The sequence below is a fragment of the Solanum stenotomum genome, chromosome 9 (genome assembly GCF_019186545.1).
Source record: "Solanum stenotomum isolate F172 chromosome 9, ASM1918654v1, whole genome shotgun sequence".
In the NCBI taxonomy this organism is placed as follows: domain Eukaryota; kingdom Viridiplantae; phylum Streptophyta; class Magnoliopsida; order Solanales; family Solanaceae; genus Solanum; species Solanum stenotomum.
Window position 1 is genome coordinate 13,618,598 of NC_064290.1, and position 13,201 is coordinate 13,631,798.

Below are 13,201 nucleotides of genomic sequence, written 5' to 3' on the forward strand. Positions count from 1 at the left end.
CTCTCTCTGTCCCTAATTATGTGTCCATATTTTCTTTTTTAGTCGTCCCTAATTACTTGTCCATTTTGACAAATCAATAAAAGATAAAAAAATTTTACCTATTATATCCTCAATTAATTATTTTGAAAAATGTAAAACTTCTTGAAAATATTAAGTTTTTAATTCATACACTTCATAATTAATAGGGGTAAAACGGTAAACTCACTATGTCAATTATTAATTTCTTAATAGATGTGTCAATTCAAAAGTAGACAAGTAATTAGAGACAAATACTAGTATTCATTGGTTTTCTAAACTAGACAAAAAATGTTAAATATCTCAAAATAATCAGTGAAAAGTAATAAAGGTTAAAGCTAATAAAAACTTGCCACAACATCTAGCAACATCTGGACTGACTTGTGGTCTCCTCTTCGTTATATGTCGACATTTTTTTGACTCTTTTGCTCTATTTCTCTTCCATTCTTTCTCTATCCGTCCATATCTACGAAGCATAGTGAACACATTATGTCTTCATTTCTTCCCCTTTTAATGTTTGGTTGCTACAAATCCACAATAACTAAGTATGAAAATAGTCTTTAGTACCCTTTCTATCCTAATTTCTGTGAACGATTGATATTCTTTAGTATTTTTTATTTTTATAAATGACTCTCGTATTCTCTAATACTTTTTTTTTTTTTTTTATCCCTAATTGGATGACTATGGGATTCTTTGATGGACTTTCTCCAGGAGGGAAAAAAATACTTAATTTTAGATATCAATTTGGGTATAACTTTTTTTGTGTATTTACAAGTCAACATGTATAGCGAACTTGCCAACAAGTGCTTATGAAAGCAGGTTGGTGTGAATGATAAAGTCTTAAGTCAGTCTATCAATTCCAATTAATTAATTTAGTCAAAGAAAAAAAGAACTCCAAATACTCATACTTTTGGACAATATCGGAAATAATATTTTATTTCTTTTTCAAGTTGTATGACTTATATATATATATATTTAGCAAGTTGTGCAAATCTTTCTTGGTTTTCTCTCATCATTTTTCTCTTTTTTAACACTTCATGTGTGCTCCATAAAACACCCAAAACTATCATTGGGATCACATAAAAAGCCTCTTTTAGTTTTCTACACCAATATTTAATAGTATTAGTTATGACAAAATTTGAAAAGATGATATTTTGGTACATTCTATTGCTTCTTCCCGCCATAGTATTAAGCGAGTGTACTTGTGATCCTGAGGATGAAGACAGAAACAAAAAAGAAGCACTCAAGTACAAAATGGCAGCACTGGCTGCCATTTTGGTAGCGAGTGCAATTGGGGTGTGTATTCCTGTTCTGGGCAAGGCGATTCCCGCCTTAAGCCCAGAGAGGAATTTCTTCTTTATAATTAAAGCTTTTGCGGCTGGTGTGATTCTATCAACGGGGTTTATACATGTACTTCCTGATGCATTTGAAAGCTTGACATCGCCGTGTTTGGCAGAACATCCGTGGGGAGATTTCCCTTTTAGTGGATTTATTGCAATGGTTTCAGCACTGGTGACTCTGATGGTGGATACTTATGCAACTTCGTATTACAGTACGAAAAATTTGAAAAATGGAGTGGTGGCGACTGAGGCTGGAGATGAACAAGGAGTTGTTCATGCTCACTCTCATGGCCATGTTCATGGTTCAGGATCAATGATGGCTGATTCAGAGTCCGAGCTCCTTCGTTACCGTGTTATCTCTCAGGTAAATTGATAAGTAATTTGGTACAACTAGTTGAACTAAAATGAACAACTTATATGGAATATGGAGTTAGTATCTATTAAATTATGAATTAATAGTGTAATACTCTTTATGATTATTTAAAGTGCAAATATTTTGCTAAGTTTAAAAAGAGTTTAATTTTATTACACGAGCTAGGTCGAGGTTCGTGGATTCAGACGAACCAATAACTTTTCTGTAAATTTTGTATTTATACTAGAAAATTAAGTAAATATATATGTATATTAACTAGTGAACGTCTAACAAAATTGATTGATAACTCAATAATTAAAAATAAATAAAAAATTAAAACCTTCAAACTTCTAATACTCTGAGAACACCATAAAGATCGTGGAATGGAGGGAAAGGGAGAGGGGTAATATGAGAATTGATTCTGCACTTAATATGTGAGAGATTCAATATTCAGGAAAGTAAAAGGAAAGTATATCTTTTTTCTTTTTAATAAAAAATAATGAATGATGTTCTTTTAATTTTATGCTTATTTAAATAAATGAAGTTTTACCTAATAAAAAAACTATTAAAGAATTACATTTTTTTATTTATTTAAAGTTCTGAGATATTTTATATTAAAGTTTTACCTAACGAAAAAAACGTACTAAAGAATTATATCTTTGTTTTTATTATAAATAAAATAAGAAAATAATTATCTTTTTTGATACGTAAAAAATAATAAATAAAAATAAATGGAGAGTATTATTATTTTTTGGAAAAATCCTTTTGGCCAGAAAATTTGGTTAGAATTTGGCCAGAATGGTAAAATAACATATTTCACATTATGTTATTTTACCTTTTTGAACATTTTTATACTTTTAACTTTAATACATTATAATTAAAAAGGAAAAAAATATCAGTTTATTTTAAAATAAAAAAGATATTATAGACTTTTTAAATTTCTAACCAAATTTTGGTCAAATTTTCTGGCCATTTAGCATTATCTTTATTTCTTTGGTGTGTGAATAATAACATTTATGGTGGGGCTTGTAGGTTTTGGAACTTGGGATAATAGTGCACTCTGTGATTATTGGAATAGCTTTGGGTGCTTCTGAAAGTCCCAAAACTATAAAGCCTCTTGTTGCTGCTTTGACTTTTCATCAATTTTTCGAAGGCTTGGGACTAGGTGGATGCATTGCTCAGGTAATTGTCACGGACGTGTGTGTCTATTTATTTAATTTTATACAAATTTAATTGTTTATTTATACACATCTAAAATCGAAAGATATAAATGTGGGGTGTGATGAGGATTGTTTTGGGTCCATTGCATTTATGTGAATAGAAGGCTACGTACTCACTAATTGTTTTTTGTCTAGATTTTGACAAAGTCTTGAACGTGAAGTGTTGTGGGTTTTTGTCCAAATGCATAGTTACAAAAAAAAAATTACCATTCAAAGTCAGAAAAAGCATGCTATGTCAAGTCAATGAAGAACAATATAATGGATACGTTAGTACTAATTATGCATTGCGAAAGTTTAGGTGTCGGTACATTAACTAATTAAATATTTCGACCGAGAATTGATTTTATAGGTCACTTATAAAAGAAAATTTGTTTTATGATCTTCATTTATACACATAAGAGATCTAAAAAAATTCATTTTCTAATAAATTCATTTAGATACTTAAACTCTAGTTTGAATCTTTTTGCAGGCGAAATTGAAGACCCGCACAATTGCAATAATGGCTTTATTTTTCTCGCTCACAACTCCAATTGGAATAGGAATCGGACTAGGAATAACAAATGTTTACGATGAAAACAGTCCAACGGCTCTTATTGTGGAAGGAGTATTTAATTCGGCTTCAGCTGGCATTTTGATTTATATGGCTCTAGTTGATTTTTTAGCTGCCGACTTTATGCATCCAAGAATGCAAGGCAATGGAAAGCTTCAATTAGGGGCTAATATTTCACTTCTTCTTGGTGCTGGACTCATGTCTATGTTAGCCAAATGGGCTTAATTGTTACCAATATAGAGTAGTATACAATATATATATATACACGATTGTAAATCTTTATTTAAACTACATAATAGTGCACCCTTTACTTACTTGACTTGTTTTGTTTATATGGAAGATTCTGCTTTCTAGTGTGCCTAGTATATTTTGGACCATGTTGATTGAAACCAACCTTGAAACTGTCCTCCGTTTCAATTTTGTTGGTTTTGACTTGACACGAAATTTAAGAAAATAAAGAAAAATTTTAAATCCTATGATTTTAAATAAAACAAAGTGTGTCATTTTTTTTTTATGATGATGAAGCATCGAATTCAGAAGAGGAATGAAGATTCTGCCTGTAAAATAAATTAAATAAAAGAAGCAAAACATGTTGGGTTCGAAAGAATCATGACGTTATGAGATTGCAAAATTATGTAAAAGTATACCAAAAATATATTATTAATATAATTTGACCAAACGACGACCTACATATAAAAAATTAATATAATGTTAAAAAGCATAAAAACTACTGGGAGGATAATTTCCCCCCTAAACAAGACTCTTAAATGGATTATTTTGTATTTTTGGTATGAGAAGAATGATCTTCAATTTATAGAATTTTAAATTTTATCTCCATGGAAGAAATAATCAAATATGGAAGATAGTTATATAGTCTTTTACAAGAAAAGTGAAAATAAATTATGATAATGCTGCTTCAACTTTCTTTTATAGGAAGAAAAAAAAATCAACTATGATAAGAAAATTAGAACAAAACATGGTTAAAAAGCATTGCCTGAGAAGTCAACTTAAGATCCTCTTGCATTAGGACAACTTTAACTCTAGAATCATTGCCCACCTAAGGTAAGAATTGTTTAAGCAACTATAATGGACTAAAATAAGTTCACAACTAAAATGAGCCAAACAAACTAAGCTAAAAATTAAAATTCATCAACATATCCATGGACTCCTTATTGCAAACACATCACCTACCTTTCAAGAGAGAGAGAGAGAGAGAGTAATTCATTTAATGTGTGTGGTCAAATTCCAAAGCTTTATGTCATGTTGGTTATATAGGAGTAAACAATTGTCTAGTAGTTCTCCAATTAAATACGATTTGATTCAACTACACATCATTATTTTTGAATACCCTTAATAAAATTGATTCTATTTTGGGGTGATATTTAATTTTTATTATTTAAATTCTTAGTCTTTAATTTTCGTCCCTAGTACTCATTTAATGAAAATTTGTGAGTTAAAGTAACCTTAATTATAATTTGCATGACAAATTTTTTAGAGAATGTTTTCCTTGGGACATAACTTTTATAATATCTGATTTGCGCGCAAGACTTTTAGATAACTTTTATCTTGAGGCATTATTTTTGTCACTGAACTTATGCCTTTGGGCATAACTTGTGTTGTGAGTTATTTTCTTTTGTCTTCAGGTATAATTTGTGCCACTGCACTTATGTCTTGTGTATAAGTTGTGCCCCGGATATTATTATTAAATTTTTTGGTGTATAACTTGTCACTGAACCTATGATGTGGGGTACAACTTATAAGTCATTGAACTTATGCCTGAGCCATAACTTTAACTCAACTTATGCCTTATGAATTTTAATTTTTTACATTGTTGAGGACATTTTCGACTATATATTGTTATTTAATAAATAATTACTGATTTTAGCGATATTTTTTATTTATTATCATTTATGGCACTAGATAGCAAAACTATGTTAAATATGCAATATGTATTAAAAGTGAATTATGTATGCAATATATATGTATTATAACTGTTTTTCTTAAATATATTATGCTTGTTTGGTAAGAAATTGGCACATTATATTATAAGTGTATTAAAATGTGTGATAAATGTATTATCCATCAATAAAACTTATATTATATATGAATAATAAATTATTTTTTGTAATATGTATTAAAACTGTATTATAAATGTATTAAAAGCGATCAAATGAAAAAAAATGTTACTACTGTAAATGGTAAATATTTTTTTAATATAGTATATTTATATAAGTTTCCCAAATTAAAAACCATCTATTTTGAGGGGAAAAATCGGAAACCTCCCTATTTGTGGGGCATTTGTGCCGAATAACCCAAATCACTTTGGGCCGCAAAGGTATTGTGGGCTATTACAGAAAATTTTGTAATCAGCACTATTAGAGCCCATTTTTGCAATCTATAGCTCCATTGTTTGTATTCAAAACGAAGTTGCATTTTCCTTTCAAAATATAGCACAATACAATGTATTCGCGCATGTATAATATCTATTCCTAACTCAAAATCGTGCGAATATAATATATGATTTTAACTGTATATGTAAATTTTCAAAGTAAAGATTGAATGTATGTGTATATATGTGAAATATTAGTTGTATATGTGGTTAACTGAATCTAATGTATGTATTTTTTTAAAGCTATTTGTCCTTCATTGATTTATCAAATATGACAAGTAAAAAGGAAAATCAAATTAGAAAATATTTAACAAGTAAATAGGAACAGAGGGAGTATAAAATTGTACATAACTTTAATTATAATCTCAATTAATTATTTGTAAAACTAACCACTAGGCACCTGAGGTGCTAACATTGAAAACTTTCTTTTTATTTATTTTTAGTGACATATTAAAGGAGAATGACAAGAACGTCTTAGCACGTATAGAATTATTTTGTTAATATAACTCTTGAAGAATAAATCAAATCAATTTAATTAGTAAATAATAAAGGATAACTTCATATGGAAATCAACGAAAAAATAAATTAAAGGTCAGCTAATAAATAAGAGCAACATATGTCGACATTTTTTCGACTAGTAATGTTGTTGGACTCTTTCTAGCTCTAATTTCCTTAATTCTTTCTCCTTTGTTTATTTTTAATGACTTAATTATGTCTTCATTTTTTCTTATCATTAAATACGTGTTCCCGAATATTTATGCGATAATTAAGTATGAATGTACCTTTTAATATATGTTTTTCCATGTTTGACATTCTTTTGTCAAAGTTGTGACATTTTTTTTAAAAAAAAAAATGTTTTCTCTCTCTTTTATTTAGACACTTCATGTGACTAGAGTGATTGATATTGCGAGTTTGACATTTAAAAAAGCAATTCAAAATTTTCATTGGTCATGGCGAAGATGGAAAAAATTGTATTTTGGTACATTCTATTGCTTCTTCCCGCAATAGTATTAGGCGAATGTACTTGTGATTCGGAGGATGAAGAAAGAAACAAAAGTGAGGCACTCAAGTACAAAATGGCAGCACTCGCTTCCATTTTGGTAGCGAGTGCAATTGGGGTGTGTATTCCTGTTCTGGGCAAGGCGATTCCCGCCTTAAGCCCAGAGAGGAATTTCTTCTTTATAATTAAAGCTTTCGCGGCTGGTGTTATTCTATCAACGGGGTTTATACATGTACTTCCTGATGCATTTGAAAGTTTGACATCTCCGTGTTTGAAAGAGAATCCATGGGGAAATTTCCCTTTTTGTGGATTTGTTGCTATGGTTTCTGCAATGGCGACTCTGATGGTGGATACTTATGCAACGTCTTATTACAATAAGAAGAATTTGAAAAATGGAGTGGTGACAACTGAGGGTGGAGATGAAGAAGGAGTTATTCATACTCACTCTCATGCCCATGCACATGGTTCAACAACAATGATGGCTGATTCTAATTCGGAGCTTCTTCGTTATCGTGTTATTTCTCAGGTAATGATTTAAGTTATATATACTGACGGACTAATAAATATGTATTGAATAACATTTGTGGTGTACATGGAGAACAGGTTTTGGAATTGGGGATAATAGTGCACTCAGTGATAATAGGAATAGCTTTGGGTGCTTCTGAAAGTCCTAAAACTATAAAGCCACTGGTTGCTGCTTTGACTTTTCATCAGTTTTTTGAAGGCATGGGACTTGGTGGATGCATTGCTCAGGTAATTACACTATACTCCTTTTTTTTACTTTACTAATAAAATAATAACTAGTGGATGGTTAGGGTTAATGCCTTCACTATTTGAGGTAATAAAAATAATACTTAGGTTTTGCTAGATTAGTACAATTCGTTTTCATAGTAATATATTCTCCATCTCGCATGATGGAGGTTTCAACAAAATACTTTATTTAATTTTGTGTGGCTCATTTTGATCCTCAATCGTTAATGTATGCATTATCTTTATGTCTAATCTGAAAATTCCCCAATTTTCTCATTGCATACATGCAAAGAAGAGAGCACACATTTTTCCTTATATTATATTTTAAGAATCACATATACTTTGATTTTGAAAAAAAATAGCTAACGAAATTGTAGATATTGAAATTTTGTGGGACTCTACAAGACTTGTTCAATTCGAATTGGGACTCTAGAAGGTGTGTTCAGTTTCAATTCGAATTCTTAGAGCCTACTCAATCCTAAACCCTAGTTTATGTGGGTATTGTATTCCCTTGAAAAGGCATCTTGAAAATTCCATAAAGAGATCGAAATCTTGATATATTCCACAAATTGATGGAATATTCATACAGACGTCAAATTTAAATCATCCTAGTTCGAGAAATATATATACGCCACTAACGGCCCTAGAATTATGGATAAATCTTAGGAGAGTAGAATCAAGGGAGGAACATAATTGTACCGCAATCTTTATCAATAAAGTTATGTTTCTTCTTATTTTATTGTGATTGCAATTTATTTTCTGTCACTTTAAAATTTGTTGCAAACATGAATCTTTAAAATATTCAAAAAAGTGATATATATATCTCATATAATTTAAGGACAAATTGTCACCACAATGAAAGAGTCACAACCTTTTTCCCTAAACAATATCAGATACACACTTTTACCCTTTTTTGTAAGATTTTTAAATTTTAGGATTTAATTTGCGTCTAAACTATTGAGAGTGTGAGATTTCCTACCTGAATTATCATCTAATGGTTAGCAAAACACACTTCGATTAATTTTTGAGGATGTGTCTTACACTCTATCTTTTACTTGAAAATTATGTCACGTGGTACTCCACGAGGAAAAATAATTTCACTGTGGCAAAGCTAAATTAATTAAATTAGGTTAAGAGTTAAGGTTAAAGATTAAAAATTATCACCGCATAAATTAATTTGTTCTCCACCATGACATCCAACATCTTCCTCTCTACCTTTTTAATTATGGTCTCGTCTCAACCGTACCTAGCGCTGATATCTCCGGCGTTGAAGGGAAGAGTTTAGGATTTGTAAAGAAATCCTAGAAGATTTCAGGTGAACTAAGATTTTATGGCTAAACGCAACCTGGAAGCGTTTATAGACAAAACATTTGATTTGGTTAGCGTCTAGGTGTGTTTCACTGATCATTAGGTGATAGCTCAAATATGAAACTTACACTTCCAATAGTTCATATATGATATTCAAAAAAATTGAGGTAATTTATGTGTGTTTTTAACCCTTTAACCTTAAAATTTAACACAATCTGAACTGAAATACTACTCACCAAGTAGCTTTTAATGAACTCTTAAGTGTGAAGTGCCAAGAGGGTTTAGCCATCAATGTCTCTCACACACACACACCAAAAAAAGAAAGAAAGAAGAAGCTAGATGCCTCAGGTCAATGTTGTACATTATTAGCCACGACAAAACTTTAGGCGTCGACACATTAACTAACAAATAGAATTAAGAATTTGTTCTTGGTGATCATCTTGCTTATTAAAATTGAGTTACATATAATTTATATTTTAAGTAATCTAATTATGTAAATATTTTCGACACACGTGGAGAAACAAAAATTAAACTCTAGTTTGGATTTTTTACAGGCAAAATTGAAGTCTCGTGCAATTGCAATAATGGCTTTATTTTTCTCCCTCACAACTCCAGTTGGAATAGGAATTGGACTAGCAATAACAAATGTTTACGATGAGAATAGTCCAACGGCTCTTATCGTGGAAGGAATATTTAATTCAGCTTCAGCTGGCATCTTGATTTATATGGCACTCGTTGACTTTTTAGCTGCCGATTTTATGCATCCAAGAATGCAAGGCAATGGAAAGCTTCAATTAGGGGCTAATGTTTCACTTCTTCTTGGCGCTGGACTTATGTCTATGTTAGCCAAATGGGCTTAATTGATTAACACATATTGTTATCAATTTAATCTTTGTATTTTTTTAACATAATCTCTTGATTGATTGCTATACAAGAAGTGATTGTAAATCGTTATGAAGTGATATTTTTTTGTCATTGCTTATTGGTTTGTTTGTTTGCATTGAATATTCTGCTTTCTTTTGTGTGCTTTGGTCTTTTGAATTGAGACCGGTTGTTGGATTGTCATAAATAAATTTATTTTCTACAAGAATTCTCATTCATGTTTTTATTACATGTACAATTTATTTCTAATTTGTATTTTGTATATTAAAACAAGATCAAAGTCGTAATAACTGTTTATACATAAAAACGTATGGTTAAATTTGTACTTGCATACTTGGATTAAAATGACCTAATCGAGTAAACTAGTATATTCATATTCAGGAGAAGAAAATTCAGTCAATCAGCCTATCATGTGTCAATTTTAGGCGATTTTCTGGGGCTGTTTTGTGTAACTATATAATAGTTATGTTTATGTAGCACCATGTATCTTTCCAATGACTCCTTTTTTAAATATGGTTTGCGTAGCACCATGCATCTTTCTAGTGACTACTGTCTCATATATAATTTGCGTAGTATCATGCATCTTTCTGGTGACTATTTTTTCATATATGATTTACGTAGCACTGTGCATCTTTCTAATCCTGAGACTACTTTCTCATATTTGATTTGTGTAGCATCGTACATTTTTTCGTTGCTCTATTTTTTTGATAAATTTTAATATTTAACCGTATTTTCTCTCTGTTTCAGAATCACTTTTGTCGAAAGATATACTCACATACGTATTTGGACTGAATTATAGTGATACTTTCTCTCTCGTGGCTAAAATAAGTCTGTTTTTTGCTATCTATGACTATGTTTGCCATTTACATCTTTATCAATTGAACATTAAGAAATATTTCGGGAAGAAATCTACATGGAACAACCATCTGATTTTGTTACTCGGACCAAGTAATTATAACACCACAAAAATTTTATGCAAGACTTGAATTATTCACCGTCAATTCCTTTGAGTTTCGGACTTGTGATCGTACTCTCTAGGCGGAGTGTTTCACGCGTTAGCGTGTGTATAGATCCATACCAGATGATTCATAAGGATGCATAGGCGATAAGATCAAATCTTTAGTGTGAAAAGAGTTTCGGAGATGAATTAAGTTTATAAAATCTTCTAACACAAGTTGAGTTGAAAGGTTTCTTACCTTTGAATTCATGTACAAAATTTTACTTGAGTCAACTTCAAACAATCAGGTTTCTATCATGTATAATTCCATCACAATTCTTGTTATAACACTTCCAATGGAGAAAGAGATTCCATCATATACTAAATCACCGTCCTCAGACTACAAATATCTTTCTTAATGACAATCCATTGTTTAAGAATCACTCTCTTGTAATTTTTTTTTACGTTTAGGACTCTATTTTGTATTAATAAAATCACTCAATTAGTAAAATGCAAAATAGTAAAGTTCATCAATTTATTATCAATTTGTTAATAATTTCTTAATTATTGTGTAAAATAAAAAATGTCAATTTAATATGAAACGGAGGGAGTAGATTAGAAAAATTTTACTTGCGTTATATGAAAATAAAAAAAATGCATCAAAGGGTAGATCAAAGATAATTAATCCCTTTCCCAATATAATGTATGGAAGAGTCAACTTTTACTTTGAAGAAAAACACATCATTTACCGATAATTCTTGCCCACCGAGTCTATTGGATTTCACTCCACCTAACAAATCTTTCATGTCCTTCTAAATCTGCATCTTATCCTCTCTTAAATTTGATGGTATCATAATCGCGGATAAGATATAACTATAATGTGATAAGTTCGATGATTAATCATTATATTTGTTTGATAAGAATCTCTTATTTTACAATAAGTTTTTTTATATTCACGATATCAATTTTTGAACTTTTAAAATTTGCTTACTATGTGGAAGATGTAATGAATAACATTATTGTTTGGGATAAGCGTGCAACACACATTTCCAGAGACTAGTTTATTAATAAAAGGAAAGAGACACAACTACTACCTCTGTACATTTTAATTGTTATAGTTTCATTTTTTATAGTCAAACGATAATAACTTTGACTAACATTTTACTAGGGATGTACATGATCGGGTTGGTTCAGATTTTTCAAATATCAAACCAAATCATTTGTGTCAGATTTTTGAATTTATAAACCAAGCCAAACCAATAAAACTCGGGTTTTTCAACCTTGGGTTTTTTCGGATTTTTTTTGGGTTTTTTGGATTTTCGAGTTTTTTCGATAAAGTATTCATACAAACATATAATTTACTTGTACTTCAAATATTTCTTTAGTCCTACCAAAATACAATTATCTAAGGTATTTTTTAAGAAAATAATACAAAATATAATATGATTAATGACACTAATCCAACAAAAAAAAAGGAAATCGCGTAAAACAAATATTACAAATTAACAAGTCATAATGAAAATAATTATAATTTAAAAGTACTAAATCATACTAAAATAAGTTTAATAAGTATTAGTTACATGACTAAATATTAAAGGAAATTAAAATTAGATTATGTATTTTAATTGTCTAAACCAATGTAAAACTAAAGAACAAATATTCAATATTATTGTCATTCTTAGTGTTGAATTGATTTTCTTTTTGCATTAATATTAATTTGATTTTGATTTAAGTTTTATTATAATTACCAACATTCGTGTACTATATTCTTTATTGAACCATTTGGAATTCTAAGTTTCAAACTTGAAATAATATATTAAAAGATAAAAACTATAAAAAAGTATAAGAAATATTTAAAAATTATATCAAAGTAAATATTTTAATGTATAAAATAAAAATTTAAAATTATATATATAATGTTGGGTTGGTTTGGTCTCAGGTTGGGTTTTTTTAGTTAAAACCAACCCAACCCAAATATAGTCGGGTTTTTTTTTCAATACCAAACCACTAGTCGGGTTTTTTTTTCCGATTTGACTCGGTTTGCGGCTTGATTCGGTTTTGTACACCCCTACATTTTACGATGTAGTTTTTCATCATATTGATATGTCAAAAATTGGAATTTATAGTACTTTTTGTATATCTAATTTTTTGTTTAAAATATCGAATTAATGTAATCTAATTTAATTTTGAAAATTAATCAAATTAATTTTTGAAAAGTACAACATGACAATTAAAAGTGAAGAGAGAAAATATTTGAAAAGTTGGGTCCCTTTAGAATTATATTAGGATTTCAAAATAGAAAAGAAACGACCTTTCTTCCTTCTCCAATTTCTGAAAAGTTTCATTGATGATTCTTGTGAAGATTTCTTCTTCCGATAGCGAATAAAACTCATGTACCAAATATACAATTATAGATTGTGGCTATTTCAGTGTAATTTTATAAATGACTACATTATTT

General features: G+C 29.7%; 2 protein-coding genes across 3 annotated transcripts in view; both read left to right on the plus strand.

Moving 5' to 3' along the window:
• LOC125876254 (zinc transporter 5-like) overlaps positions 1-9,798 on the plus strand; it is a 624,828-nt gene extending 615,030 nt beyond the window's left edge. The window contains exons 2-4 of one of the 2 annotated variants that reach the window (XM_049557384.1): positions 6,928-7,392; positions 7,470-7,619; positions 9,479-9,798. In XM_049557384.1, coding sequence (XP_049413341.1) covers positions 6,928-7,392; positions 7,470-7,619; positions 9,479-9,784 — 921 coding nt within the window. In that variant the 3' untranslated portion in view covers positions 9,785-9,798. Of the gene's footprint in view, positions 1-6,816; positions 7,393-7,469; positions 7,620-9,478 lie in introns of those variants that run through there. The other variant, XM_049557385.1, reaches the window with a different exon arrangement.
• Positions 1,024-3,839, plus strand: LOC125876253 (zinc transporter 5-like). The gene is made up of 3 exons (XM_049557383.1): positions 1,024-1,719; positions 2,740-2,889; positions 3,397-3,839. Exons 1-3 carry the CDS (start codon positions 1,144-1,146, stop codon positions 3,700-3,702), a joined length of 1,032 nt encoding a protein of 343 aa, XP_049413340.1. The 5' UTR covers positions 1,024-1,143; the 3' UTR covers positions 3,703-3,839.
• Positions 9,799-13,201: the final 3,403 nt, after the last annotated feature.

Coding starts and splice junctions, on each gene's coding strand:
- LOC125876253 (XM_049557383.1), top strand. CDS start 1,144: ATGACAAAATTTGAAAAGATGATATTTTGGTACATTCTATTGCTTCTT. Junction 1,720..2,739: donor GTTACCGTGTTATCTCTCAG/GTAAATTGATAA, acceptor TGGGGCTTGTAG/GTTTTGGAACTTGGGATAAT. Junction 2,890..3,396: donor TAGGTGGATGCATTGCTCAG/GTAATTGTCACG, acceptor ATCTTTTTGCAG/GCGAAATTGAAGACCCGCAC.